The following is a 27676-nucleotide window of genomic DNA, read 5'->3' as shown; positions in this document are numbered from 1 at the left end:
TGCGTGATGTTAAGTGCGAGGAATAACTCGAGAAACTTGGGGGGAGTTTACGTAATTTTGGAACGGTTAACAAATAAGAGAATGTCGACAATTCCTTTTATACAGGGTGAGGCACTAACTATTGCCACCTACAATAACTCTGAAAGTATGATAGTAGCAGAAAAGTTTGCGGAGCAAAAGATGCATGGGACAACGGGGGCTGCAATATGGCATTACTCTTTTTTTCCTAGGTGTCTCTTTGTTTTTTTGTATCTTTGTTTTTTTATATAGAATGCTATGTTTTGGTACCTGTTTTCTGATAGCGGCTACTGAGACGAATCCAACGAGGTGCAACGAGGTCTTTGAAGGTCAGCAAAGGTCATGTCAAAACTTTTTTGCTACTATCATATTTTCGGATATGTTCGGATTTGGTAGGTAGTAGTAGTTAGTGCCTCACCCTGTATAGAAAATTGTGTTTCCTTAAAAAATTAATATGTTCATTTCATTATATGACGAGCACATTCGTTATTCGATTTAATTCGCTAATTATAGAGCTGTTATATTGACTTCTAATTACGGTGAAGTTGACTAATCTCGCTTTAATTTTAAAGACAGACGGTTGGCAAAATCAATAACCTCGAAATATGATTTCGTTATACCCATTATACCAACCGGTTCGCCTATTAATGAAGGGAAACAACAGCGTGTATTGTAATCAGCGGATAACTACCCGCCAACATGCCAGTCAATGTGCATTGTTCTCCGGTTTAATAGTAGTATTTTTAGGAGCAACACAACTGATTTAGAATAGTGCAATATCACCGTATTCAATTCTATTCTATCTGATCATTTCATAATTCTTTGATGTGCTATTCGCATGCTGCACGTGCGTAACGTTAAGCAGTTCACTAATTGGCTGCTATTAGCTGAAAGCCGAATTTCAGAGGACAATGGCGAGTAAACTGTTCAAGGTGTTAGGCTAACCTGGGGGTTTAAAAAATTGCTTCTACCATTAAAGGAACGAATCCAAGTTTTCAAGGTTGTTCGGTCTGAAATACAGATTTTTAGTAGCGTAAATATTTTCCACAATTTTCATCCGATCGATTTCAAGTTTTAGCATAATTTCCCTCTTTGCATAATCTGTCACACAGTTTCAGTGACACATTTACCTAAACCTTTTCTTGCTGTAGACATTTTTATAATTACTCTGTCTGAAAATTTAGACGAGAAATTACGTATTCGAGTCCAAATAACTGTGACAATAAAAAAATTGATTTCTTCAAATCGCTGTAGACAAGGACTAGCTTCTTCGTGTACCTCTTCAAGAAAGTACAACTCCTACAATTTTAAGTATTCTGACTTGAAGTTTCACTACTGTGCGCGCAATGCAGTGAATTGCAGTAGTGGGGATAATTCCGCGACATTTACGGTCCAGGTCTTGGCGACATATACAGAGAAATCACTGTATTGCCGGTGCCCTTAACACGTTAACTGCCACGTCAGTCACATACGACTGACAGTGATTTTTGACTGAGTTGAGAAATTCATTTTTATTACGAGATATCCAGATAGACCGAATTTTATTGGAGTCTTTCGAATTCAAAAGGGTTAAGACAGCATCCCCTATAATATTATTAAATTTCTAGTTGTGATTTCATTGATTAAATTACTCTGATTTTGTAAGAATCTCTGGGCTTGATATTTGGCACTTAACGCGTTGAAACAAATCGTAAGTGTAAGATGGCTAATAAGCTGCCGTATCAATTAGCAATTCCGAGCCGATTCACAAGTTGACCGAAATGGTGCTCGCGGGATTGGGATTGTCTTACAATAGCGTCACGGCGAAATATGTTTCACCCTTCGGCGACTGATTGTTCGAGCGACAGAAAGGGGTTGAAAGCGACGGATTCCTCCGCCGTTTCCCATTGGAGCGTGTAGGGGTGGGCGGGTTGCCGAGGAACACGTGATTCCCCATTCATTATACTGCAGGCTGCTATTGAGTGGATCTTCGAGGGCTCTCCACGTTCACCGAGGGACAAGATGCGGCGTTATTCGCGTCGGGAGCACGCGACGTTGCGGCTCGCAGTATCCCGCGTGTCTCTCTCCCTCTCTCTCTCTCTCTCTCTCTCTCCTCGACTCGGGTTTCACTCGGTTTCCCGATCTTTCGCGGCACGCAGGAAGAAGGATGTCAAGGGAGAAAGCCAGGCGACGGGAATTCGCCATGAATAAAAGATCTTCGAAAGGATCGCGAGTTTCCGCGTGGCTCGGCACCCGGCCCGACTCGGCTCGGCTCGACTTGGTTCGGCTAGCGATGGGAGCGATCCAATTCCTACTGGTGGTTTTCAAGTAATTCGGTAATCGAATACTTATGCGAAATAATCAAAGCGTATTGAATAAGAAAGTGCTATCTGCAGCTGATGCTCATACCTACTCGTCGAAATGAATACCGAATGATATTGGTATCGATACTATCGCAAACGGGATCAGATTGGAATATTTTGTGAGCGTTTCATACAGATTATGACAATTGTGTTAAACCCATAAATTGAAAGAGAAATATTGACAAATGTGTAGACAAACATACTTGGCTATCAGGATTATCGATATTAAGTCAGAAGGATCATGCCCATCGCTAGGTCCAGCCGCCCGATATGGGGGTCCCTCCCCACCCCCCATATCGATTGCCTCCTTCACGCTTTTTGATCTGCCACGATGTACGAGCCGAACGGAGCCACGGGTTATCTTCAGCCCGTGAACTTACTTTATGGGCTTTTTTTTCACCATCTACCAGCCCCCGGTCTATCGCGACTCGACGAGATTTACTGCTCACCTATGACCGTGCGACCGGTCGACGGTTAATGCCGGGAACCAAGTTTTAGAGCTGAAAAGATCAGGCCAACTCGTCGGCCTCGATCGGAATACTAAAAAGGATTCCTTGTTTGCGATAGAGATTTAATACGATTGAATTTAATCATTCTTATCGAATATTTCAAATATTTATGATTACCTTTGAACTGGTTTAATACTGTTCAATACTATTTGGCCTAACGCACAAAGGTAGGACTTTCGGTAATCATGATGAAAGGGGTCTAGGGCAGTGTTTCTTCTTGTAATTAGTTGGTAGGTTATTAGGTAGAAAGTGCAGTGTCTACTCGACAGTTGTCCAAAACACGGGACTGACAATTATCGGATAGAAGATACTATTCTTTGATCCCACGGTAGTGGTGTTAGTTCTGGGACAATTATAGGCAAGATTACGGAGACATTTATCGAGTAGAGACTGTATTTGCTGAGTGGCAAATATTGACAGATGAAGGTAATACTGTTACATCAATTTCGATTTTTTAGCGTCCGAAATTACACGATTTGGCAAACGAGAGAAGATCAGACGCGACTAATTTTACACGTATTTTCCATATGGTGCGTTGTTTATACGAAGCTCGGAGCAGCAGTAAAATAGTTGTTATGATCGTTATTTATGTTCCTGCTGGGACACTAAATTTCTGGTTCATACCTGATTAAATTGCTACTATCACTATGGAAATATATTTTGACAGTATGAGGAAACATATTAATCGCGTACCGAAGTTTTAACTGCTAGATTGGATTTTCTCTAATTAGAAATTACCATGTTACACGCAGAACAGAGACGCAATGCAATCGAAGAAAGCTTGATTGAACCGAGAGTGTAATTATGTAGAAACGTCGTTAAGCTGTTTACCACCGTTCCACTGTCCTCAAATTCGAATAGTCTTGTGTCCAGTGAATATTCCTATCCGACCGTTTCATCGCGTAGAACTCAATTCTGTTTGTTCGATACATGCGCGCAATCGATAACACAAATTGTCCTGATAGTTTGCAAACGACGGCCTTGTTGTTCCACATGTGTCTGCAGAGATGCCCGTCACTCCGTTATTGTACGCCTGTATCCCCTTGGCCGTGTTCCCGTTCTTCTATCTTATAATTTATAACAAATATCTCCCACACCGTGTAACTATTGCGAACGTTCGTTTGCCAATCAGCCGCTCGAAGCGATCCGTGCAAACTATCCGCTGCGCTATTGTATGTCCGAGTCGGGCACGCGTTGCGAATTAATCGTATATTTATTTAACTGTCACTGTTTCGCTGAAATATAACCAGAATGTTTTTCCGCTCGTGTGTATACTGTTACTGTATTTCTTTCCCATTTGTCCGAGTTGATTTACAGTTGAACGAAGAAGAACAATTCGCGACCCCTGGATATCCCAAGCAGTTATTTCTTTCATATGGAGAACACACAAATGGATTATTTATATTTTTCAGTGACGGATTAATTAGTTGTGTGCGTATCGATAAAGAAGGTTATGCGAAAGGAGAGCGAAGCAGTGTTATGTTTCTATGGACAAAAGTTTCAGACGAGAAAGACGAAGTTTAAGAAGATAAATTCTTAATCACTGAACTGTTGATCTAACCTTTGAATCATCCATGATTATAAATAATTTTCCTTGTTAGGACGCCCGCGTTAGGGTGCACCATGGACCTAGCATGAGCCTAGTGAGCAGTAGAAGACAGGTGGACTCTTATCATATGAGTCACTCGATTGTGCGAACCAACTCTTCTCCCGACAGGTTCATATACATCTCTATATACGTCGCCGGTACCTGGACGACAAATGTCGCGGAATTATCCCCACTACCGCGGGTCACAAAGCTCGAGAGGCCACGGACGCCGAGGAGTGTAAACATAATACAAAGAATAGTCTCTCCTGGACGATATATGTCGCTGGCATGACCTGTGTTGTTGACATATATCGAGAAATCACTGTAAATGCAGTTCCACAGTAGTTTCATAATATGCGAAGCATTGCAATTATAGCTAACCGAGTTAAACTGTCGTCCACCATTGTCTTATTTCGCACCAGCAAATCGGTGTTCGGCGACACTTACAGCGTCTTTATCCGTGTGCAGCAACGTCGCACACACATTCAAACGTCGAAGAGGTTCTCGGGAATTCGCGTGCACCTTGAAATGCCCAAAGTACCGTCGTAGAAGGAAATATCAGCTCGGCGTCCATTAAGCTTATAGATTTCATTGCTTCGGGTCGTAACGAGGGAAAAAAATAAAAATAAAACGACAGAACATTTCTGATATGCCGCGCGAACTTTGTAAAGTCGATCGAGAAACAATTCTGATCCGTGTATCTCTCGTTTCGCCGTACTCCTCTCGAAACGTTTCGGCTCGTGCCATATGGTGGCAATATGGCGGCGATTTCCTCGCAAACCGTTGAACTTTCCGTTGAGTTTTCCGCAGAGAAAACAGATGCTGCTCTACGGTAGGGCGGAGGGAGGGGTGGTGGAGGCAAACAGTAAAAACTTGCCGGGTTAAAAACCCATTAAAAAACGTAATCGCGCCGATGGGAGGGCGAAAAATTGCGCCGCCTCGACGAGCCGTCGAGTTCCAACGGTATCGGCTGCCAGGAGGACTTTTAATGGCGGAACGTAATGGAAAGAAGACACGCTGTCGAGATCGAACAACAATAGTTCCGTTTACGCGAGCGAGAGACCCGCTTTTATAATCCGCCGGCACGGCACGCAGAACGAACTTCCTCCTTTCGCAGCAGTTCGTTACCAAAGTTTATTCGATATTGAATTTCGATTATCACCGAAGCTATCGCCACGATGTCCGAACAGTACTCCGCCCGACAATCTACAATAGCTTTGCTTAATATTCGCGGAAACAACGAGACACGACGATAGTTCGAACGTGAACCAGATAGAATGGTCCCGGGGCACATACAGGGTCAAGTAATAAATCTGATCGTCCAAATATAGTTTTCTTCTTTTCGAAGATTACCACAAATATTTTACACGAAAGATATACGACACAAAATGAGCAATAACGAGGCTGGAATACTCTTTTTCACGTTAGAGGAGTTTCCGAGATTTCAAGGCCATCTTAGTTGATGCATTATGAAAAATTAATTAGTAAAGCCACCTCAGTTTTCGTCCATCTGAACGAAAAAATATTGCATTTACTGTCGTGACTAACGACGACGTCAATCCACCCTGTACCTTCCCTCGAAACAAATTAGCAACATTGAAGGTGATCTTCATTTCTGGAAAGAATAACGCAGACAAAAACAAAAATTAACAAACAAACTGCGTTCGAGTTTTCCTTAAAAATCGGCACGAGCTTTCCGGCACAACCCAATATTTCCAAGAGCAACGATCTAGTGTTCGCGTGAACACCCTGTACATTAAAGTGTACAGGTGTCTCATAGATCAATAGACATCGGTTTGGATTCGTTCTGCGCTTTAGCTTCGTCCGATTTCTGTTTACTCTGACGGTTTCTTTATTTCTGGTCAGTCGAACGGCAAAGAGAATACTGATTGAAGTTCCGCAGAGTGTTCGTTTCCATTCGATGGCGGCACGAACAGTTTCTAACTCGGCTCATGAGTGCGTGTGTCAATGCAACGTGTTCGGGTTTCCAGAGTTCGCTTTCGGCGCGCAAATAACAAGCAATTGGTCAGGAAACGATTATGCGTATCAGGCGGATATTCGAGTGGCTCGTTAATTCGGGCACAGAACAGTGTATACAGTGAATTCTACATATATGTCAACGATACGGGTCTTGCCAGCGACATATATCGTCCAGGAGAGACTATTCTTTGTATTATGTTTACAGTCCGAGGCGTCCGAGGCCTCTCGAGCTTCTTGGCTCTTCTCAGGGTATATCCTGAAGTAGTGGGGATAATTCCGCGACGTTTATCGTCTAGGTCATAGCGACATATATAGAGAAATCACTGTATTGCTTTGGAATCACCTCAACCTAACACTCCTCGGCAACAGAGGTCTCTCGAGCTTCTTGGCTCCTCACAGGGTATACCCCGCGGCAGTGGGGATAATTCCGCGACATTTATCACCGAGGCCATGGCGACATATATAGCGAAATCACTGTATTCCGTTGGAATTAACGCGACCTTACACTCCTCGGCAACAGAGGTCTCTCGAGCTTCTTGGCTCCTCACAGGGTATACCCCGCGGCAGTGGGGATAATTCCGCGACGTTTATCACCGAGGACCTGGCGACATATATAGAGAAATCACTGTATTCCGTTGGAATCACCTCAACCTAACACTCCTCGGCAACAGAGGTCTCTCGAGCTTCTTGGCTCCTCTCGGGGTATACCCTGCGGTAGTGGGGATAATTCCGCGACAATTATCGTCTAGGCCTTGGCGACATATATGAAGAAATCACTGTACCTACATCGGGGGTATAGCTCTCGATTTCTATAAATAAGCCAACGTCGTTTCAGCGAGCGAATCTACGGGGCTGCGTGTCGGCAAATAGGTTAATCCGGTTTTCGGTTAGTTTGTGTTTTACCATTTACCGACGCGATCCAGTCAACCGTTCGGTTAAATGCTAAATCGGTCTTGTAATTCCCGTCGAATAGTTCGATTCTTCTGCCGAGGCTCGACGCTGCGCCGCGCTGCGCAGCGCTGAGCAGCGCCGCCCCCATTCCACCAAAGTTCGGCGCAGCTTCCCCAATTTGTGGTTTGCCAGAAGCTTCTCTGTATCAATACAGTCTCGGAAGTTTCGGGACGCTGCACCGATCGAGTCAATTCAAAATTATCGACCGTTAACACACACCCCGAGAACGGCTGCTTTTCGAACTTGGGGCCGAAACTGCATCAAACTTGTCCATAATTAAAATTTTCTTGTTCCCACCAGGACACGGTTAAGTTAATTTCCTTGAACGTTCCGTTTCCACTTATTTTGGAAACTGAATCCCTTTCGCTGTGATTAAATCAAATCTGAGGAGCTTTATAACTACAGTCCTTGCTCGATATATATGTCGCAAATATCTAGCCGATAAAAGTCATAGATCAATCCCCACTGCCGCGGGGGGTTAGAGGGTCCTTCGTTTTCTTTTTCTAAGATCGGCGTGGATCAAAGAATAGTATATCTCCTGGCCGATATATGTCCCTGGCAGGGCCCGTGTTTTGGACATATATCGAGTGGACACTGTGTGTATTCCAAGTCCTCGGATAATCACTCGGTTTTAAGGCCTCTAATCGTTCCGCGCGCATCGAGCGTTTCTTCTCTATAATAGCGTTTGTTATTGCAATTGAATCAGTGAACAGCGAGGATGGCGCCAAGTGACAGCCACTTAAATTAGCGCTGCGCCGTGTCCACTACTCTCTGTAATCACGTTGCCGGCTCCAATCAACTTGAGAGAATGCTCGAGACTGATGTAATCAGCGGAGTAATTGAAAATTAGTCGTTCTTCTAATATTCTTTCGCACGTCGAATGAGAGCGATACAAAATCTTTATCGGGCAGTTGATTGGACCGTCCGGAAAGCACGAACTCATCGGTACGGCAATCCTGGACGAAGATGAACTTTCCGCCGCGTTCCAGAGACAATTCGTTACCTGGACCAGAAAATTGGAGAAGTTGCGCAACCCTACCCCCACCCCGGCGGGGTTTGCTCCTGGATTTCGAACGCACGTGTGCCGATTTCCGAAATATTCATATTGCCTCCAACTACCGTGAAATTTATACTCGGCACAACGGTCGAATATAATGCTGAAACACTCCCTCGTTGGTTCCGTGCACGGACAATCGACACGCCACACACGATCGCCTCCTGTCTACGTGGCCGAACAATCGCCGGGACCGATACAAACGTTTCTGGCTAGTCCGATACCGATACCGAGCCGCGGATGAAAATAAGTCTCCAGCTGAACCGAGCTCCCGTCGTCGTCAAACTTCAGGTTATTCGAGCCAAGGTTATGGCGCCAAGCTAAAAATATAATAAATATAAGAAAATATAACAGAACAATAATGTGCTCATTTTTAAGCTTGAAGCCTCTACTTTCGCAGACCCTCGTCCATTTTTGCCTAGAATACTTTTGCACGATATAGCAGGGGTGGGAAACTGAGGACACACTATTTTTTTTAATTGAAACTTCTACGAACTGAATCATGCGTAGACACGTAAAAGAAATTTTGGTAATTATGCAGTTTCAGGGAGTCAACATTAATGACCTTGAAATATGCTGTCAAGGTCAACATTCTGACCATCTTTTTCCCATATACACGTTTGAAATGGACTTTATTCTATCCGAGGGTGGCCATTCGAAACAAATTCGATTTTTTGAGGCCTTATATTTCCAGAGATGTCAAGGTGACCTTGAGGTTTTCAAATTGTTTTGTCTCACAGTTTAAAATGTTTTCATCCTCGAATCGTGCACCAATTGTGGAAGTTAAGTTGCGTGAGTCTCTATTCGAGTGCTCGTTTACGCGTAAAGTTGGTAACCGTAAAAAAAAACAAAACAATAAAGCGTCCATATCCGTGATCTATGAACAATAGCCACGGCTTTCTACGTCGCATCAAATTGGTTGATAACGCTAATCTGGATAAATGTTTCTCTCAGACACCGTCTTTCTATGGAGCTTTTCTTCCTCGTTTTTCCTCTTCCATCACGGTCTTGAAGGAGATCATGTGAATAGGGGGGCGGGCAGTATAGCGGGCGACTTCTGCAACTATATCGAAGGGGCCAAGGTCGGAAACCGTGTAATCTCGGGAAGCTCATTTTTTTTTTTTCGGGAACTCCCTGGAATATTCGTGAAATGGGGTTCAGCGGTTGTCTCGGATCGACAAGCGTAGGCAATATACAGTTTGTGACGTATAAAATATTCGATGGGAAGAAGCCCGGCTCCCCCTTGCGAATCCACGCCTATATTAAACATGGTATGGTGACTCGCCTATACGTATGGTCGAGGGGATCGTTCCATTATATGAAAAAGTTCGGCGGAAAGAATGTACAGGGTGTCCCAGCACAACTGTGGAGGGGGTGGTTATGCATGAGAAAATAAATCGAAAATACGGAATAAATCTGTTCCATTCGAGGCTTTGTTTTCAGGAAAATTAACTTGTGAAAATCCCCGGCGTTTCCCTCGTGTCCAACATTTGTAAAAAGTCGACACCCGTGGGGAAAACTGCTCGATTATATTTAAAAATCCTATAACTCTCTTAAAATTCAACCGAACGAGTTAAAATTGTTTGTAACGTTAGAAGAATTAGCTAGCTATCTATTTCTCTCTTTAGTGGTTTTATTAAGTTGTAAAAAATATGTACTATGCGTCCACCGAGCAGTGAGAAACTTGTAGGTACGTTGAATTGCTTGACGAAGACGGTAAAGCATAGAGAAGTAAAGTAATCACAGTCTTCTCTCGATATATGTCACAAGTCGATAAACGTCCCAAAACAACCCGAGGACTTCGTTGTCCTTTTCTACGCTCGACGTGGATCAAAGACTAGCATCTTCTAGCCGATATATGTCCCTGGGTAGACCCGTGGACATATATCGAGTAAACACTGTGTTCGATTTATTTTCTCAGAGCTAACGGCTGCACCATAAATACTGGGACACCCTGTGTTTCCTCTGTTGTATCTGTTGGTCTGGTGTTATGCTTATACCCGCGATTTCGTTGTTATCGCCTCTTAGACGCTTTAATCTCTCGCAATAACAGAACAAACGCTCCTTGTGTCCGCATTATTTCACGGGACAAAAGGCGCTCTTTTTCCTCGCAGCCGCCAGGAAGCAGTAAAAAAATTCCCCTAAACAGGGGTTACAGCAGCGCGCGCGCCAGAGAAAATTCATCCCGACCGATGGCTCGTATACTCTCTTTATACAACTTGGACCGTAAAAAAATTGTTTAGTATAGAACAGCCGTATCGTAAATCCGGCGGGAATAGATTCCGCATTATGAGAACGGTACACGTTTCCCCGATACCGGAAGACAAAAACTTTTGCGGCTCCTCGTGATCCTGAATAGCCATGCGAATCCGCTTTCATTCGTCGACCAATCGCTTCCGTACGCCAATTTCGAATGTAGTACATAGTAAGATTAACAACTTTTCGAAAAGATCATCTTCGAACTTCTATGCTTCGTTTCAAAAGATATCCCTCCCTGCCGAGCTTCTTTGAAAAGGAACCTCATTAAAAGAGTGTTCTCCTGGAACGTTCTAGAATCTGTATAATTAATGTCGCATAGTACAAGTACTCATTTTTCGTACGTTTATTAAAGAGAGTTTACGTAGAGTCTCCGTAGATGTTACAAAGAGATCATATACATAATACACGAAAATACGAAAATATAGTTCATCGAAGGCACATAAAAAAAGGTAAAAATAGAATTTCTATATGGTACACTCAATTCTCGGAAAATCTAGAATAAACTGTATCATTTGACGCCTCGTGTCGGAGAAAATCGACTTTGAAAATCCGTCAGGTCCGCGTGCCTAGTGATCGTAAGTAGAATTGGTCGGTTATTGATCAGACGCGTCAGCCGATCCCAATTCAATAGCACGCGTGTGTGCGTTTAACTTTGAAACTGTAATTTCTCGAAAAAAGTTATTCTACATTTTCCACTTGTTTTTTCGTGTAGATTCATCCCCTCCACGTTTGTACTATTTTCTGACACACCCTGTCAACAAACGGAATAAAATAGTTTACGAAACTTTGAAGTCGTTTTTTAAGGGTTGACTCGAGACTCGTGGTTCCTTCGAGACTTTTGCTCCTTGCGATTAATACTGCATGATAGACGGAGAGAATGTTGACCTTGACGTTTAAGGTGAAGGTCAATTATCCTGCAATTTTTTTTCAACCAATCTCCACCGATCCAAAGCTGGAGAGTACCACTGTATCAGTCACGAAATACTGTGTCTACTCGATGTATGTCCGAAACACGGGTCCAGCCAGGGACATACATCGGCCAGGAGATCCTTTAGGCTCTAGAAGCCTCGGTCCGTGGATCCTCACGGGGTATACCCCGCGGCAGTGGGGATTGTTTTGGGACTTTTATCGGCTAGGAATTTGGGACATATATACAGCAAACACTGAGCTCTAAAGTGAACTCTCTGTTTATGTCAATGAAGCAGTGTGACGAAAACGTTCGTACCGTAGACGCTTCGATAATAAATTGTGCTATTTGGAAACCGGGTTGTAAAACTATGGCGTCATAGTGTTTTCAGAATATCGTGTTATCAGAGGGCTGTTGATTACAAAAATTTCGGAGCGTGCTACGCCTTCGCTCGCGAGGAGAATATCGCGTTAAATAAAACGATTGCTAAGCCAGTATTTGCACAACACTCGGCCATTTCCGGGAACGGCGGCGACAACGCCGATCCTTTATCAGGGCAACGTCTATCGGCGGAATGTTTCTGCAGCAGAACGTTTCTACATCGGTTCGTTCGCGCCCTATCGCGTAGAAGGGACGAAAGAAAGGAATAAAGGGAGGTAAGAAGGAGTTTGTTTTACGATCCAGCGCCTCTGATGAAATTTTCTATTATTTTATCTGCGCGAGGTGCAGCGTGCCAAACAAGCTCCCGGATTACAATCATTGAGCTTTGTGCTGCATCGCGCGGCACGTCCAATCGAATTTTTTCGGTTTCTCTGTCGTATCAGCAGTTGCAATCGGAGCCATTCCGCCGCGGACCGAATTGAAATTCTAACCGGGTGCGAATCGATCTTTGGCCAGCGCTAGGTGTCCTTTTGTAGGCGAATGCGCGTCGTGCATTCCCAGTTATACATCAGTCGGCGGAGCTTGCGCCTTAGACGCCCGTTGCTGCAGTCACGGGGACGTGCCTCGTTACTTTCGAGTGCCACGATATTATACGATACTGAACGCCGAACCGTATCTCTCTCCCGTGCCCCTCGAAGAAGATCCAATTATGTGCAGCGGAGGGATCCTTCAAATGACTCGCGCTACAAACGCACGAATTTAGACTAACCGTAAGAGGCGTTCTCAAGCCTCTCGCACGAGAAATCGCAATTCTAAACATTTTATTCACTGCAACCCCGACCGTCCGCACGCTTTTTAATCGTCGCAAGCTCCCTGTAGTGGAAAATCTAAAAACCTAGAAAAAGTTGTTCAGGGAGACGACCTTGGCAGCATATTTCAAGGTGAGAAATCGGCTAGTCCGCATAATTATCGTTTCAAACGCAACGACCTGATGCTCGACATTTCTTTTTTTTTTTTTTTAATTGAAAACAGTACTCATTGAAATTTCCTGCTCCGCAGATGATTCGTGCGCGTTTGAGATTGAATTCGTTTGAATGGAATCTGGCGCACGCCGAGGAGTGCTGCAATGTCTTTCAGAAGACGTGTACGAGTATTAAGACTCCGGTGGTAATCCAAACTTAAGGCTACCCATTTAGTTTGTTGAGTTACTGTCGCAGACAGCCGCGTCGAAGACGTACTTCTATAGAGCATAAGAAATTGGGACGTTGGAAGTCACGTTCACCTACTTTCGACTGAAAGATTAGAGGATTTACTTTGCCCGAATGAATTTCTAGAAACGTCCGAGATAAATAGCGAGCATTTAACGAGACGCCTTTCACGGGCCACGCGCGAAGAATCGATGGGAACGCGACGCACACTGTCGCAATTACGCGCGTTAATGGGCCGATGTGTCTCCCACTCGCCGCGATCATACTCGAGCAACGAATTTACATTAAATCGGAATTGCTCTCGTAGCATGGTATCGTCGGGTGTATATGTCGCGACGTTCATTTCTGTTTCCACCACGCACCGAGATCAATTGTGGGCAAACGCGAGATCAATTTTGTGTACGCGAAGGTACGCATCTTCCTAACCTAATGTCTATGGAACATTCCTCAGAATTGCGTGTTACTCGCGCCTTTGTATCCTGATTGTGATCAGGATTTGGTCCTCTTGTAAGTTCATATGTTCCACGGACATTTTCTTCCTTGCGCGTCCACCATTTTCATAATTTAACTCCCAGAATTTACTGAACAGGGAGGACGGGGAATCAGTGATGCGATTACCACAAAAATGCAATTATCTGGACCACTGTGTATATGTAGCACAATTATGGCTGAATATGCTGCCATCTAGCGGTTCCGCTCGTTAGACGACGCGCGACGCTCAGTACGTTCCAACATGGCGGCGCCCTTGCCTGTCAAAAACGCTTAAGATCACTCAACTTTAAATACGCATAACTTTTGAACCAGTGGGTTCCTAACATTACAACTTGGATTCTCGGCATTTTCTCGCAAAAATCTGCAGGATTACATAAAAAAAGTGTAAAATTTCTGGTTTCCTCAGGTAAAGTTTAACTGTCGCAGCTAGAAGAGCGTAGTTTCAGTTACTATCGAAGTCTTTTGAACCGTCGCGTCGGTTTAAGGAAAGTGGTAACAATAACATTAGAAATAGATTATTTTTATTCGTTTCCTTGTGTGTTTTATAGTTTTATAGTATTATAGGAAAGGATATTTTCCTCGTATGCAAGGGATTGAAACAGCATCGAGTGCCAGAGTGTCAATTGAACTGTTCAAATACGAAAGGTGGTCATTTAAACGGTTCAATTATTGAAATAATATTCACAGCAGATGAAATATTTTCCACTTACGAAAACTCCCGTCCGTAAACGATCGAGACAGCGGGTGTCAGTGGTTAACGAGCGAGTTCGTTTCAATTCCTTCCGGAGCAAACATTGAATTTCACCGTGGCGGCGGAAGCACAATACTTTTTCCCGGCTGTAATATTTAACCACGTTGCTTGGCCCGGAGGAAGAGGCAACAAGCGCTGAAAAAAATCTGGCACGCGCGCGCTCTAAGAAGAGTATCGTTGCAGGCTTCAGTGACTCCTCCGTTATGAAAACACGTCGACGTATTTCTCGGTCGTGTTTACCGCCCCGGGCGGTATTTGCCTACTTCTTTTTTTCGAGTCGAGGGCGCATATCCACGGAAACGCGAGAAAGTGGCGAATCGAGCCTCCCGGAAACAATGGGCGAACAAGAAACGAGCACTCGGAAATGGCCCACTTAACCGTTCGTCACTGGCGGCGTATCGATATCGCGATGTTCTATAATTGAACTGCGATGACATATCTCGCGCTTGTCTCTCTTCCGCTCCCCTCTTTCTCGCTCCCCCTCGTGTACTTCCTTTGAACTACCAGGAAGCAATCGACGTGGAGGACGCGAAAGTCACCGGTGTCTTCGGGCATAAGGAACCGCACACAAAGTCGGGCAATATTAGCACACTCGGGGAAGCCAATATGTTAACGTTGACGTGTTTGGAAGGCACTTTTAGCTGAATTCAGGCGTGCACGGTGTTTACGGAGGAACGCCTACCCTGGGGGACCGTCCCCGACGTGTTCTGATCTCGTTTGAGGGGTGCAGTTCTATTCGTGAATGGAAAAATTGATAGACTACGTCTAATAGAGTTTGCCAGGGGGGTCATAGGTTACGTGACCAACTCGCGGCAGACTTTATGCTCCTGCCGGGTGTACCGAAATTCGTGGTACGAAGTACTGCTTCGTTTTCTATTACATGTATAAATTAATTCTCAGCCCTAACCGTAAATTCTGTTGCATTTATTTAGGTGGAAACTTCATCTCGCCCAGTGTGGAACTGCACCAGCTCATTAGACCAATAGGGGTTGAAGTTCAAGTGATATAACCTCAAAAAATGCAAACACAAGTCAAAGTTGTACCACAATATCCTCATAAAAGAGTCCTTCGAAAGGGTGATCTCAATGGTGTATCCTAAAGTAGCAGTAAAATAGAAGTGATGTTAATTGGTTCGATCTTATTTTGAGCTGGATGATCCTCCCCACATTATTTGCACCGCGAATATCGATCCACCGTGAACAAATCCAATCAGAAACTGGTAAACGTTGTGCCACAATCCGCTGACAAAAGATTGCCGTTGAAGGGTCATCTGAATGGCGCTTCCTAGGTCGGCAACAAAATTGAAGCGGTGTTAATTGGCGATAATTGTTCCAATTCGAGGTGAAACGCCCCCATAGTCTCCGGGAAGTTCCGCCCCTTCGCTCGAGAGCGGCGCGGCGCGGTCGAGGAGGGGTTGCTCGAGTGGCTTCCGAAATGAAAAGTTCGAAGCCGAGAGTTCGGAAACGAGTGGCGGTTTTAATATCGTACGCAACATTTAACGCGGCGATGTAGTTAGAGATTCGCGGTTTTCTGGCGATTTCGACTGGCCCCCGCGGGCTGGGCTGTTCTCGTAGACGTCGGTGGGGGTTCCGCGCAATTACCGCCGCAGAATCGCGAGAATTGGGTCGTGCAAACGTTTAATCTTCCCCGTGGTGCTCTCGGAGGTGTTGAACGGTCATCCTGACCGGCGCATACATTACTTAGCCCGATTGTATTCGGAGTTGTCCGAACGAGCGGTACGAGAAGCAAGTTTTCGCCCTCGCGACGATGTAAAGTGTATTTCATTCGTCTCACGAGGATGTGCAGCATATTCTCGCTCACTTTTATGAAGGCGTAAAGAGTATAACGGTATAATAACGGACAGAATATTTCCCGTTTATGGAGTATAAGACGTGAACTCCGGGAGTTATATTATTTTACTCGAATGCGCGCCAAAAACCCCATAAAATCCATTCAAATCCATGATGGTCGTCTTATATGGGAACGCCTCTGAAGTGGCACCATAACTGGGCAAGGTGCCTTTCAACATGGAAAAATAATTTGCAGATATTCCTATCTCTTCGAGAAAATTTTTAAATGTAGTTTCTCCTTTGAAATCTTTACGACGTTCCCACCTGAGAGTAGACATTCGGGGTACAGTGTTTACTCGATACATGTCCAAAACACGGGTCTGGTCATGGACATACATTGGGCAGGAGATGATTCTTTGATCCACGCCGAAAGTAGAACAGGGATTCTTTTCTCGGTAAGAGAGTGGATCCGAACGTCTGAGATCGTGGCGGTTGTTTAGCCAACCTCGCGATATTTCTTCCTTTCTTTCGTTGACGGTTCGCCGGTTCACTTTGATTTCACGCTGGCGCAATTAACTGCTGTCAACGGCACACGCTCGGTGAGCGAGCTGACGCAGGGCCGGAGGAAGACAAAACCGGCGCGGCAGGGCGGTCGGAGAAAGAAAGGGTAAGGGCGAGAGGTGTTTCCTCAAGCCCGGAGCGTGGATTTCTCACCCTGTCATGATCACATTCTCACTTAGACAGGCGGCGCTGCCTGTCAGCGTTCCGTCCAACTTCCGCTCTCGTCTGTCTATTTACTCCTGCGCCCCGTGTCTCGACTGGTGAAAATTGATCTCGTGTACTTTGTTCACGTGGTCGTTGGGTTTGTCGCGCAACGTGTTACAAGAACATACAAAGCTACTCTGCAATAGCAATTGACCCTTAAGCTTTACGCAGCACCAACAGCGATCATTTTACATTACGTTCGAGATTGTTCTTCACTTTTCACGTTGCCAATAAATTCGTTGATAATTCGAGTCTCAAGAATCGTACATGAAAAATAGTAGAACAGTAAAAATAACTATCCACATTGTTAACCATTCGTTTCACAATACAGTGTCTACTCGATATATGTCCAAAACACGGGTCTGTGAAAGTCCCATAAAAAAAGAACCAAAAATAAAGAAGTTTTGTTATGGGATTAGTAGTGGTCTCCTGGTCTCACACCGATACACCCGACTTGTGGCGGTGGGGATAGTTCTGGGACTTTTAACGGCTAGATATTTGGGACATATATCGAGTAAAGACTGTATATACCCGAGGAAATAAATTTGTTGATAATTTGAATCTCATTTACCGTAAATTGAAAATATTAGAACCCGTCGCAGATTAATTGGCATGATTATTAGTATTATGGGGGTATCGATTTTATATCAGGTGCACCGTTTATCGCGTGGTTACGCTATTGTATAACGTAGGTGCGATAATAATAATAACAGCTAGTTATTGGCTAGGCAAGTTGTTCGGTATTCCGTCAATAATCACCGTTCGAAAGGTCATGAAACGCCATTTGGGGCAACAACCGCGACCATTTTTCTCCGCAAGTTACCCTTCTGTCTCGGATTGCTGACGTATTGGTCTCTTAAAGGGTTCACTGTATGGGAACGTTTATCACCGTTGGGTACACGCAGCTCTTCTGTCGTCAGTCGAACGGAAAATCAATCCTGCGTGTCCTTCCCGAGTGGTAATGGTCCGCGACACGGTCAAAGCTTAGCTGCGACGTTCTCGAGCTTAAAGGACAGGGGAAATCCGATTCTCTCGTGCAATTTCTCTCGCAAATGAACTACTGGCTTTTCCACGTCCCAGTTCTCTCGTCTACGATTATTTGCACCTCTATGCGCCTCAATCCACGTAGAACTAAACCGCTATCGATCACGATGCGCCGGTTATTTAATTTCATCTATCCCTCCGTCACTCGCTGCCCCTCGAAAATGTATTATACCACTTGCGCGAGTGGTCAAAGCGTATGTGTGTACTGTTGCTGTTCCCGAAAAGTACTCGATCGCTACACTTTCGATTTTCGACAAGACACGTTGTCCCTCTGCAATTTAAAACGTCTCTCAGAATATTGGAAATGTTTTTTCGCGACTGAATCTTGAAGCTGCTCATTAACAACAACCTTGTGAAAGTTGAAGTACCATTTCTTTTTATACGATGTGTCTCGCCCGATTTTACCGGTATTATCGCACGCAGCGAAACATGTTTCTTGGTGTAATTAGTTGTTCTCGTTAGTGGACGCGTGAAGGTCGTATGAAGGTCAACTTTGGTTTTTTAAATAGAATGATGCGTTTCTTAGTACATCGACGAACGCAGCCCGACATTAGTTCTAAAAAGAGTATTCTAAATCTACTTTGGTCTCTCCCCTCTTGAAATAAGCTCCGATTGAAAAATTGGAGGGATCCATAGAACCACTATCGCGCGAAATACGAAGCAGCACGGTCTCGGGCAGTTTCACATGAATTTTTGCCGAGTTCCTTTAACCGTTCTATGAACTTTTTACATAAAAACACGGTCGTAGAAGTTTCCGGGCGAGTTCGCGTTAATTGGTACCGGGCCTCGACCCCGGGACAACAGGCCGCGAGAAGTTGTCGCGAAGACGATAATATTCTTGGCTGATGTTGATCAACCGGGCCGAGGTCGGGCGGGCTGCGGATAAAATTACGTCATGCCGGAACGATTCCGCCCACCTACGTCCTGAATAATGCAGCATGAATCTTAATCACGCTCTCATTGTACATACTCGCGGGAAATACAAATTTTCCACGGCAATTTCTCCGGCCGTGTCTGCTAGTGGCGCGGATCGGGCTGCCGAGCTGGGGAACCGTGCCGTTCCCGGCACGGCACGGTGCGGCGCGTTGACGCTTGCAACATTAATAACGAGAAATTACGTTCCCGACGGAAGGGGCACGGTTTTCTCAACCCCGACGAACCCGGCTTGGACTTCATCCCTCTTTCATCCGCCTATTTCCCGGCGTTCTGCGCGTTGCCCGCGCGAGACTGCTAACCGGCACGCTCGCGCCGAACGCGCCGCGCGGAGACCACCGCGTTTCAACCTAGGATTTCCTAGGCGCGTCGCGACGCTGCGTCCTGTGATTTATACTCCGTTCGTCGTCGCTTCCTGTTGAGCTACGTCCTAATTGACATATCATGATAGTTATAATTGATTTCTTCCAACATATTAGTAACTTCCAACTTTAATTCTGTACCGATCGTTGAAGAGGACCCACGTATTCTTTTACAGTTTTTCGGTAAAGCAGCCTGCGTTCAAAATATTCTAAAAAGTATAATTTTTTTTACAACCCTGTAATAAAATGGCGGCGTCCGTACCTTCCGAGGATCATATTCGTCATTCCATACTTTTTCATTTTCATGCGGGATTCAATGCAACGGTAACAACAGAGAAAATTTGCGATGTTCATGGAGATGTATTGAAGGTCAACAAGTGTTAACGTTGGTTCAGAAGGTTTGCTGCTGGTGATTATGATCCCTCCGACAGGCCTCGAAGTGGACGACCAGTTGAATTTGATAACGACACCCTAAAATCTCTAGTGGAAGCTGATCCAAAATTAAGTATACAAGAATTATCGAGAAGCCTTGGGTCCACGTGGTCAACTATACAAAGGCACCTACACGAAATGGGAAAGGCATATAGGCAAGGAATATGGGTACCGCATCAATTATCTGAGACCAACAAGAACATTCGTCGATCAATTTGCACTTCGTTGCTATCCAGATTTCGTAGAGATCCATTTCTTAGCAGAATCGTTACCGGAGATGAAAAATGGATTCTTTATGACAACATAAAGCGTCCAAGCAATGACTTTCTGAAAATCAAACCGCGATATCAACCCCTAAACCTAGCTTATCGTTTAGAAAGGTGTTACTGTGCATTTGGTGGGACTGTCGTGGCATAATTCACTTTCAGTTGTTGAAACCTGGAGAAACAGTTACTGCTGAGTTGTATTGTCAGCAATTGCAACGGCTGTATTCAGAACTATTGAAAAAGAGGGCATCTTTAGTCCACAGAAATGGTGTAATACTGCAAATTGACAATGCTCGGCCCCATACAGCAAAACTCACTCAGAAAAAAAAATCAAAGAATTGCAATGGGAAGTTTTACCGCAACCCTCGTACTCACCGGATATTGCTCCCTCTGACTATTATCTTTTCAGATCTCTGGAGCATTATTTAAGAAATAAAATATTCACTTCTGTAGAAGATGTAAGGAGGCACCTCGAGTTATATTTTGCTTCACCCTGGATTTCTATAAGAGGGGGGTGGAAAATTTGCAGGAAAGATGGCAAACTGTGCTTGATAACGATGGAGATAATGTAATAAATTAAGAAATAAAAACTTGAATTTACTACAAAGTTTCAAAATAATTGATTACTTATGGGTCCCCCCAATACTTGCAGCCTAACATAGTACAGTGAATTCTCAGCGAATTATGTACAGTATTCTACAAAATCCTGACCCAATAGGTGCATTGTACATAGGTATTCGATTTCGTCTATTAACCCTTAGCACTTGAATGGCGACTGCAAGGCGCCACTAAAAATTGCTGTATCATTATTCAAAATATTTTTTACAATATTAAATTTGTTTGTATTTAATGTATTACTAAACCCTTCGGTATTGTACGAGTACATTGCCCCATTTTCGTATGTACAACATGAAAGAACATATACAAGGGAAATATTCTAGTTCGGAAGAAATGCTTCCTTTTGGAGTTGAAATGGCTTCGAGTGCAAAGGGTTAATCTTGCAAAGGTAAAAACAGACTATTCGGCTTTGACAGAAACGGAAAAGTCGCGGAGCAGCAGCAAAATAAATTTCACTAATGCTTAACACGGCTGACGAATTGTACTGTATGCAGTATTAAAAAGAAAGACTGAAATAGTCTGTCCCCGTGAGCGCACAGGTGCACCGTCGCGTCAATTGACGATTCATTAGTACGATTTTTAAAGAATTTTCCATGCTTGACAACCTCGGCGTATTAATTCTGGCGAAACAGTTCAAATATACATGACAAAATGAAGTATAGAACCGTGGAACATTGAACATTGCCTCCCGTGTTTCCCAAAATACGAAAGAAATTGAGCTGCACAGTTTCGCTGACAAAAAGGTTACCAAATGATTCAATATCGTGAGAGCTTTTCAAAGCGGTTTACCGTGTCCACGTCAATGCGAATCCGCGCTGTTTTCCTCGCACAATTCGCCAGTTATTGCCGCAAAGTCCAGCCGGCTCTTTAGAATTGGCCATTCCGCGTCGCTCCGTCTTTCCCGCATTATCCAGCCCATTAATAAATGATCGGGCCGGCAGCGTGTGCACGCCTCGGGCCACGCCGGGGTCAACGTAGGCGAAAGGTCGGACATCGGGAAACGTATCTCGAGAACGACGCACGGTGCTCCGCAACGACGTTTCACCAGCGCGAGAGTTTAATTTAAGGGCAAATAGCTTTCCATACGAAGGTTTCAGAAAATCTATAACGGGACCAGAAACGTTGTAAGAACTTCACCTTGGCGATCCAGAAATTTTTAACTTTTCTCAATAGAATCTTGTAGATCTTCGCGGGAAAATTCCGAAAATCCAAGTTTTAGTGCTAGGAATTCATTGCTCCAAAAGTTGAGCGATTTTAAGCATTTTTGGCAGGTAAGGGCGGAGCCAATGAGCGGTCCCATGAGCGGAGTCGCGAGGAGGTTCTGCGAACAATTGTCCGTTGGTGTGGGCTTTAACGAAGAAAAACATCTTTGCGAAGGAAAAAGGTTCTTAGAATTGCCTCAGGAATCACCCCTACAAAGACCCCACATTTTGGGACACCCTGCATAGTTTCTGACAGACATCTAGCACGTTTTTCCTTTTTTTTTCATGATTTGCAAACTATCCACTACCTGTTTTGTCAAAGTGCTTAGCATTTTTGATTGATAACAGCGTCCAGGGTAACTGGGAACGCGGCCCGAAGCTGGGAAAGCGTGGCTCCCCTCCGACCCGAGACACACGTGAAATCTTAAAGACGGTGGCCAGTCTTTGAGAGATCTTTGAAAAGACGAGGCCCCCGGGGCCATTGAGCACCGGTGCGTCCCGTGGAATTAGAAGCGAGGCGAAAAACGTTCGCGCAACGTCGCCGGCGGTGTATGAGCGTCGGGAGAGAACGCTTCGCCCCGGCGCGGCTTTGAGCGGGCGCGTTTCACGCGCGCGGTTTCGGAATGCGCAATGCTTCGCTCCCCTCTGTACACTCGCAATCTGCGAGACCCGACTGTTTATCGATGTACCCTCCCGCTTTACACAATGCCACGCAAACTTGTGTACAGTGTTGCATATTTCCTTGGTGTGCAGTGGCCCGTGGATAATACGGACGCGCAGCAGCCTGGCGTCAGAGTGTACAACGTTTCTTCGTGGCGTGTCGTTCAACGGTATTCGGCACATGTAACTCAGAATAACGAACAATCATTTTTTAAATAAATAAATTCGTATCGCACCACGAGGTCTCTACACGGTTTGCTCCTCTTTCTCGTAAAACAACCGAATAAAATTTTATATGAACCTTCCAGAGGGTCGCTGTAAGCTTCAATCTTCAAACTTAGCCGCGAAACAATTTTCATCATTAACACTAAACGTACCACCACCGGTCAAATGACCGGTTCTAGATTTTTTATTTGACAATTTTTGAAATAAAGATGCTTTCACGAGCAATGATTCAATAAATATCTTTAGTAGACCACGCATTGCAATAAGAATCGCGCAAAGTCTAAATAAATTAAATCTTGTCATTTTTGTAAGGCAACATGTATCTGTTACATTTATAGATCGGTACGTTTAGTGTTGAATTAAAATGAGTACCGGTTTATTATAGTATGATCCTCTTTTACGAAACTATAACAGTTACAATAAGTCTAACCCGGAGCCACTGTGTATACAGTGTCTATTCGATACATGTCCGAAACACGGGTCCAGCCACGGACGAAGATCGGCTAGGAGATTCTTTGCTCGGTCTCTCTTCTTGGCCTCTCACGAGGTATAGCTCGCAGCGGTGGGGATACTGGGACTTTTATCGCCTAAGCATTTGGGACATATACAGGGTGAGTCACCAAACGTTAGCACCTCAAATATCTTTGTTGTTTCTAAAGATACGTAAAATATGGTAAGGACAAAGTTGAATGGTACAATGGGGCTGACACGATGCAAAAAAAGATGTTGTTTTTATGTCATTTTTTTTGGAGATATCAAGGTCTCCTTGACTGTTTTAAATGGAACCACCCTTTTTTGAACACCTACAATGATAGTCCCTTTCATTAGGAATTCAGTGACTATAATTAGTCCAAGGTCATCCAAGGTCAAGGACAGAAAAAACGTATAAAACTAAAATATGGAAGCAGATATAGAGTAAACTGTATTTAGTAGATTCCGTTCGAGATCTTCATCCCGACTCAATGTTACAGTGGAACGAGTCTGCGTTTATTGTCATACGATTCTGTTTCGCCGAGTTATTCGGCTGGTTGAAGTACTTTTTGAAGCAAGCGAACTGTATTGTGCGGTACGAAAACAAATTCGATTGGTTCATCGACAACGGAATAATTCAAGGTGATCCAGTTAGGAGATTCACCGTGTACGCGGTAGGGAGGGGGGAAAGGGGATGGGGGATGGGGGATGGGGTTCGGTTGTACGCGAGCCATCTCCCTTGTGTACCTCATCTGGAACGCATATATTTGCCCGTACGCAGGCATATATGTACTCACTATTCCGGGGCCAGTGAATCTGCAGGGTAGCATGGCGTTGCCTCCGGTCTGAGCCAGGACATTCTTGGCAGGTGCAGCCACCGAAGAAAGGACATTATTCTGGCTCCGAGTCTCCTCGGCGGCCGGCTTCTCGTTTCGAGCAGCGCCATCTGGAAATATTGAAAAGCGCCGTGTGTAGTACATGTCCCCGGTCTGTATACGTCAATGGATCTGGGTTACACGGGAAATAGACGGAGGAAATTAGTGGGACGGTATCGCAACCCGCGTAAAAAGAACCCCTCTCACCACGCTCGTCGAGTGGAAGCTGTCTCGTTCTCCGACGACTGCGTACGCCATTCTACGACCGACCATTATGCCTCCCCGCTGGATGACACTAATGCAGAGACCGGACAGTTTTGTTCGCGTCTGCCGTGCAACGAGAACGCGAGGATCGCGGACATCTCTACTACCTAATTTCCGATAGACTTTTTAAGCATCGAGAGGCGCTATCGAGCTGCCGTGAAATATCGCCGGGAGAAACTCCGAGGAACGGTGGCTTATGGGAGGATGATCTCTCCTAGAGGCGCTATAAAAGTGATATAGTGCCACGCCAGTCGGAAAGAATGATATCCACCCACGATTATCTCGGTTTCATACTTTCAAAACTTTCGTATATACGATTCCTCTTTTCCGTGTCGTATGTATGTATGTATGTATATTCTTTAAGTATCTTTTAAACTCGTTCGACTTGTATCGTCGGCTATTTTTTTTATCGTATTGAATTGTAAATCTGCAGGCTATATCACTGAAAACATCCAAGAGTTTTTTTGACATGTACAGCGCTGAGCAAAAGTATTGGCACAGGAAACGTGTCTTCGTATAAAACTCTCTGCGAATCTATGAAGAATGTGATTCTTTGTTTAATTTTTTAACATGAAATTTAACACGTTCGCGGACGCAAATGCTATAGCATTCATTTTCATAGTGATGCAAAATGACGTGAATGCTACAGCATTCAAATTTTAAAGCCAATTTTTATTCATTTAATTTTATACAACCTTAAGTTTTTGTAATTAATATACATTTCAAATTGAAATTTGTTTTTGTAATTAATATACGTTTCAAATTGAAATTTGTTTTTGTAATTAATATACGTTTCAAATTGAAATTTGTTTTTGTAATTAATATACGTTTCATTTGTCATTACTAATGACAGTTAACTTATTATTATTGTTTATTTCTAATCAGATTTCGGATAGTACAACTAGTTTCAAGAAAAATTGCCTGTCTATTTTTGCAGCTCACTGAAATTTTTACGGTCCGTGAACGTGTTAAGCATTCCAAGAATTATGAATTTAGAACTTTGTCACGTGTTTCGGATGACACGAATTGAACCGACATTACCTCAAATGTCACCTTCCTTTAACACATTTATCATTACACGGGCAGCTATATAGATTTTTAATTAGACGAGTTGTGTAAATCTATTTTCGAGGAAGGAGCTGTCAGATGGCTGACATATAGGCCAATGCCATTAAATCTAAATGACTGTATTTAAATATATCATCTTCCACCTTTCATTCGAGCTCTTAAACGTGAAAAAATTAACTTGAGAGATCCTCTTTAAATCGATTTTTATCTCTGCTGACGGCTTTTACCGATTTTTCGACAAGGTATCGTATGTCTTTTTAAACGTGAATGCCGAAATGTAATATTCCATCTTTAATTTAAGTCCTCAAAAGTTCGAAAAATCCTGCACTAACACATTTTCAAATTGACTTGTGTCGTTTCAATTGACGAGTCCTGTTACGATCGAGCGATTTTCTGTCCAGTCTTGGTTTCTGTCGAATTTTCGACATGGCGTCAGAATTCTGTTAATAGTAACGGTGGATATTCGAAGTATGAAAGATTTATGATTTATCTACACGTAAACGTTAAATCCGAATCTATTTGAAATTGGTACCGAATTAATTTCTACATAGGTCATCCCATAAGTAACGCTGACATCTTTCCCTTTTCCTAGTGCTGACATCTATGGCCAATACCTTGTCAGCGACATATATCGTCTAGGAGACACTATTCTTCGTATCATGTTTACACTCCTCGGCGTTCGAGGCCTCTTCTTGGCTCCTCTCGGAGTATACTCCGCGGTAGTGGGGATAGTTCTGCGACTTTTATCAGCTAGGTGTTTGCGACATATATCGAGAAAAGACTGTATTGCCATTGAATTATATCTTGCCACGTTTCTCGGTGACCGAGCTTCTTGACTGCTCAAAGAGTAAATTCCGTAGTAATGGGAATAAATATCGCTCTCACCTCTTTTGCAAAGTAATAAACAAAGTCCCCGAACAGTTTGAACGCGCGTTGTCATCCGTCCCTTCTCTGCGCGTGGCGAAGCTCGGGTCGTTGCGCTTTTGCTCTTCTTTCGCCGTGGTTTTTTTACAGCATCCGGTTGAGACCGGGTGTCTCGATTTCCAGGAGCGTCGCTCGCTCTTCCGGTTTAGGGGGCAACGGTACTCGTTCCGACGTGTATCCCGTGCAGAGTTTGTCGTCGGTGGGTCGCGCGGGTAGCGTCGCGCAGTGGGCAATTTGGACGAAATCGGATTAAAAAAAAAAGAACTTTCGATAGGACTGAGGTAGAGCGATGAAATTTTTTTTAAATGAAAGCTGAACCTTTGTAAAATATGGGAAAAATAGAGAGATTATTGCCATGTGTTAGAGTTGATGCGTGGATATATATTTTAACGTGTGCGTTTATTCTAATAAAGATTAAATTGGATTACAGAAACACGTGCTCTGCACGTTCCGCGTTACAAATCGCCATATTACATAGTTGTCTATTGTTTTCTTGCGCACGCATCTAGCCCCTCCTTCACTCAGGAGCTCGCGTCAGATGACTGTCGAATCAAGGCGCGAATTATAATAATACTCCTTCACACCATCCAATCATTTCAACGAAAAAATGACTTCATTAGTTTTTGTCACAAAAATCTATTTTTTGCAAAATCCTGAGGTCGTAGACAAATTTTGAGACCAGATTTGAAATCGGCGTGAAAAAATCTATGGGAAATGATGTATAGTATGTTAAAAAAAAAAAGTTTTTCCGCGCGTGGTATTGGAAAAACTAAAATTTTCTTGAATTTGTTCGCGTTTAACGAATTTTCTCGAGGTTAAAAAACGTTCGTACCATAATCTCTCTATTTTTCCCATATTCTACAAAGTTGCAGCTTTCATTTAAAAAAAATTTCATCGCTCTACCTCATTCCTATCGAAGGTTCCTCGATTTTGAATCCGATTTTGTCCAAATTGCCCACTGTGCGTCGCGTCGCGTCGCGTCGCGTCGCCGCCGGCGTTTCCCGTGTACCCGAAAGTCTCCGGCATCGAGTAACGTACGTGTAACGACTTGGAGCCCGGCCGAAAACTCAAGAAATTGCATTACCCGGGAATATCGTCGGGCGATCACCGGGGACCGCAGAAGTCGTTGCTCCCGATGCTGATTGAACCGGGCCGGAGTATACCGGTGCCAAGTCCGGGGGGTGGGGGGCATCGTCTCCCCTTTATTAAACGCATTAAATCGTCGACAAATTCCGCCCGTCGCGGCACCACAAATCGGTTCTTCCTGTCTTTCGATGGGAACGGGTCGGATTCGACTTAACCGGGATACCGAGCCGGAAACGCTTGGGCGCCGGGTC

At 44.1% G+C, this 27676-nt stretch overlaps 1 protein-coding gene across 2 annotated transcripts in view; it reads right to left on the bottom strand.

Annotated features, from left to right (window-relative positions):
• The window catches only part of LOC143361522 (limbic system-associated membrane protein), a 113262-nt gene that overhangs the window by 11350 nt on the left and 74236 nt on the right, over nt 1-27676 (bottom strand). For both annotated transcript variants that reach the window (XM_076800992.1, XM_076800993.1), the window contains one exon: nt 24006-24154. In XM_076800992.1, coding sequence (XP_076657107.1) covers nt 24006-24154 — 149 coding nt within the window. The remainder of the gene's footprint in view (nt 1-24005; nt 24155-27676) is intronic.

Source organism: Halictus rubicundus, chromosome 15 (genome assembly GCF_050948215.1).
Source record: "Halictus rubicundus isolate RS-2024b chromosome 15, iyHalRubi1_principal, whole genome shotgun sequence".
Lineage (NCBI taxonomy): Eukaryota > Metazoa > Arthropoda > Insecta > Hymenoptera > Halictidae > Halictus > Halictus rubicundus.
This window is presented reverse-complemented; position numbering and strand designations above follow the sequence as displayed.